This window comes from Pyrus communis, chromosome 3 (genome assembly GCF_963583255.1).
Source record: "Pyrus communis chromosome 3, drPyrComm1.1, whole genome shotgun sequence".
In the NCBI taxonomy this organism is placed as follows: domain Eukaryota; kingdom Viridiplantae; phylum Streptophyta; class Magnoliopsida; order Rosales; family Rosaceae; genus Pyrus; species Pyrus communis.
Genome location: NC_084805.1, coordinates 4,737,279 through 4,740,928, shown reverse-complemented (window position 1 = coordinate 4,740,928; position 3,650 = coordinate 4,737,279). Strand labels below are relative to the sequence as shown.

The window sequence follows — 3,650 nt, the reverse complement described above, 5'->3', positions numbered from 1 at the left end:
TTACTCATAAAACGTTTCATAAAACGTAACCATTAAATCATGTTTTTCATGTATGCATTTCTACTATTAAAACATGCATTTTAGAAGGGGTCCACTCACAAATACTTCGTCGTTGATAAACCGTGCGAAATAGGAAGGACAAAATTGCTGCTAATAGTTGCACCTTGGGCCGCACGTGGAGTACACGCGCCTCTGTCGATAGCAGCGTTGATGACTTTTCTGGCCAACTTTCTAGCAACCCACAAAAGCGAGTGGCCGCCGAAGCCACCACCTTGCAGCAGCGCGTGGGGGTACCCGAGGTTCCCCCTTATGTTTTTCGACATCTTGAATCCATTTATGATGTACGTTTCCCAAAATTCAATCGTTATGATAGAGTTTTATTAATTGGACTATTTATGTGCTTCGGCTAGGTTCCTGGGTTCTCTGGGTTAGGCCGGATTGGGCTGAGGCAATTGGGCCTGGGCTCCATAACTGGGTTGGGTTCCATGGTCCAAAGGCCTGGGTTTAAGGAATCGGGCTGCAAGGTTAGGCCTAAGGCTCTAGTTAACACGGCCTACAGGCCTGGTTTTGGGTGAAATGGGTTAAAAGGTTTTAGGTTTGGGCTCAAAGGATTTGGGTCGAGGGTTTAATGAGTCCAAAGCCTAAGTTCTATATGGCCCAAGGGCTTGGGTTACAAGGGGTTTTGGGTTTGGGTTCTAATGGGCTTTAGCCTTGAAAGCCTGGCCAAAGAGTTTGGGCCAAAGGACTTGGGTTACATGGGGTTTTGGGTTTGGGTCGTTTCAACCCGATTTCGATGGAAGGGAAGGCCAGAGCTTCCCCAGCTTCATTCAACATCGATTCTCAACCCTAGGGTGTGATTTAGCTATCAAGTTAAACCTTATGAGGAGAGGAAGAGATTCTCAACCCTATGATGAGTGGTGGTCGAAGTTTGCCGGATTTTGGCTCGAAAGCCACAGGGCTCATCGAAGGAATTTTGTTGGGTTCCTAGGCTTCACGAAGAAGGAAGGAGAGAGAGGCTTACATGGTGGGTGTGGAGGTGTCACTATCATCGCCATGTATTGATTTAGGGTGTGTGTGGGTGTGTGTGTAGATCGGGGTGAGGGAGAGAAAGTTTGTGCAAGAGAGATAGAGTGAGCTAAGAGGGAAAAAGCTCGGAGGAAGGAAGAGCGAATGAGAGAAAAGAGATGGGGAACTGCCACGTGGCAGCTAATGAGAGGGACAGAGTTATGAGGAAATCCCAAAAAGAAACCGGATTGGGTAGTGGATAGGGGACAAAAGGGTAATTTCATAATTCTTGTTAAATGAAATTACAATTAGTTTAGGGTGGGGTTTCACAGAAAGATTTCAGTTTGTATATAGTTTGCTTACAATACGAGCATCTCTTATCTACTATTGTCTAGGTCAACCGTGGTCCATAAAGAATTTACATGATTTGGTAACACTACCTGTAGGAAGTAATTGTGAAAAGTTTTGTGAGAAGTAAAAACTGTATCTTTGAATGATGTATGTAAAAGTTGCAGTAATTTTTTAGTAAATGATCACTGCATTTTTGTAAGGGAAATACTATTTGCTGTGAAAATAACAGCTCCATTTTACAACATTTAGAATTGTACTATACCATGTTAATGTTGAAAATCTTACATCGGGATTTACAACTTATAATTACACGGTTTCATTCCTAATTATACCGAAGAGTTTAGGAGCTCACTACATTAGCTGGCCAACTTTGCTAAGCCTTACTATATGAAGGTTATTACTTAGTAGAGATTGTATGGATACAAAGAACTAAATCAATAACGGAGCATATAAAGTCATAGCCTATCAAATCTCTCCTTTTATGTTCGATCTATCATGGTTGAGGCATCACACCTCGTTCCTGAGATACACCCAGAATTGACAAGTGATAGAAAGACGTAGGAACAAATGCATAAGAGTTCACTAGAACCCAAACATGAGATATATAAGATAACCAGCAGAATAAAAAGTAATAATACGTTATAGTTCTCATTAGGAATATCCAAGGCCTTTGAAGAAACTTGGAATTTCTTAGCATGAACAGTGCCCGGCAACCAGAAACCCATAGTTTAAAATTTCTTATTCAGAAAATTAAGCAACAATGCAAAATTTCAGTTGACTTCCAAAAATGAGAGAAGGCTTTGACATTTTCTTCTGAGCCTTACCATAAAATATATAGATAAATGGATATAAGCCATAAACCATCCATTATCTGAAACGACTGATTGGCAATCATTGAGGCACCACGATGGTATCATGAGAGAGATTAGCTCAAGGTAAATCACTTGAACTTGTCACCAAGTTATAACCACCGACGCCATCAGATCAGATTAAAATTTGCATAATTGAATCCTTTTGGAAGAATAGATACATAACTATAAAATCAGGGACATGCTGAAAACAGGCATTTTCTGGCAGGTTGCTAGTTCAACATACTATATATGCGGACCCAATACAAATTGATTTGTGGTTGAACTACTATATCTTAGCAACAAGTTTCCATACCCAAACTGATAAAATGATGGATGTGTCGGGAAAAAATCTCTGGTAGTTGGCGTGAGGGGCCGTGTGGGTATTCTCCAGGCAATTGAATGGCAATAGATATTAGCATTTCAAAGTTCACATGGCTCTGTCTCCAATTCTTCAGAAGCCTTGGTAGTGATTGAGGCTCCACATATTTTTTCCCTAAATGCGTGATTAATTTGAAGACAGAACCATGCATGTGATCCCTAATGAGCTCTTGTTCCCTTCTATACCCATCGAGTTGTCATTGTCTTTACCATATATTTTTTCTTTAGCCAAAAATATTAATCAACATGACTTTTCATCTATATATATGATATGAATTGGATCAAGACCACCAAATTAAATTCAAATTCTCAAGCATATAGCTTTCTTGTTTTTCTGTTGCTAGTTCCTCGAGATCTTCAAGTTTTTATTAACTCTATTGCTAGTCTTTCCTCCAAAAGATTTACTATAATGGGGTTCCGTCTGCCTGCTGTAATTCCTGCTAAGAAACTTTTTCGACGGTCTTTTTCAAATTCAAGTCAAGGAGCTTCATATAATTTAGCGGATGTCCCTAAAGGTTATTTTTCAGTTTATGTTGGTGAGAGTGAGAAGCACCGATTTGTGCTTCCCATATCTTTCCTCTGCCAGCCTGCATTTCAACACTTGCTAAGTAAAGCTGAAGAAGAATTTGGATTTGATCATCCAATGGGCGGTCTAACAATTCCCTGCAGACAAGATGCTTTCCTTGATCTTGTATCTCGCTTAAGTGCAGTTTGATAGAGTGGTGGATTGTGGAGAGCAATTACATGAACTGTGTGATTGTAACAATTTTGTAAATCAAACAATTTCCAGATTTTGTGCATTTTAATTTTTTTTGATCGTGGAGGGAGAAATATTGTTCCCCTGGAATCAGATTATGTAAATGCCTAAATGGAGAAATGTTCATAGCTTATTACATTACAATATAGAAAGCATCCCTTTAAATTAAATGATCAGGTGTGTTGCTGCTGCTTGGTGTTGTCTTCTGTTAATGGCCAACAAAACATTTGTTGGTCGTGGATGAACCGTCTGGTTTAACCTTAAGGACTAATTTTGTTCTGTTATAAAAAAGAGAAGTAAAAAAACGT

The 3,650-nt window shown here is 39.5% G+C and overlaps 1 protein-coding gene across 1 annotated transcript; it reads left to right on the top strand.

Moving 5' to 3' along the window:
* The first annotated feature begins 2,994 nt into the window (after positions 1-2,994).
* LOC137728096 (auxin-responsive protein SAUR21-like) lies at positions 2,995-3,300 on the top strand. The gene has a single exon (XM_068466982.1). It carries the CDS (start codon positions 2,995-2,997, stop codon positions 3,298-3,300), a length of 306 nt encoding a protein of 101 aa, XP_068323083.1.
* The last annotated feature ends 350 nt before the right edge of the window (positions 3,301-3,650 follow it).

Excerpts from the sequence above, each read along its gene's own strand:
- LOC137728096 (XM_068466982.1), top strand. The coding sequence starts at position 2,995 with ATGGGGTTCCGTCTGCCTGCTGTAATTCCTGCTAAGAAACTTTTTCGA.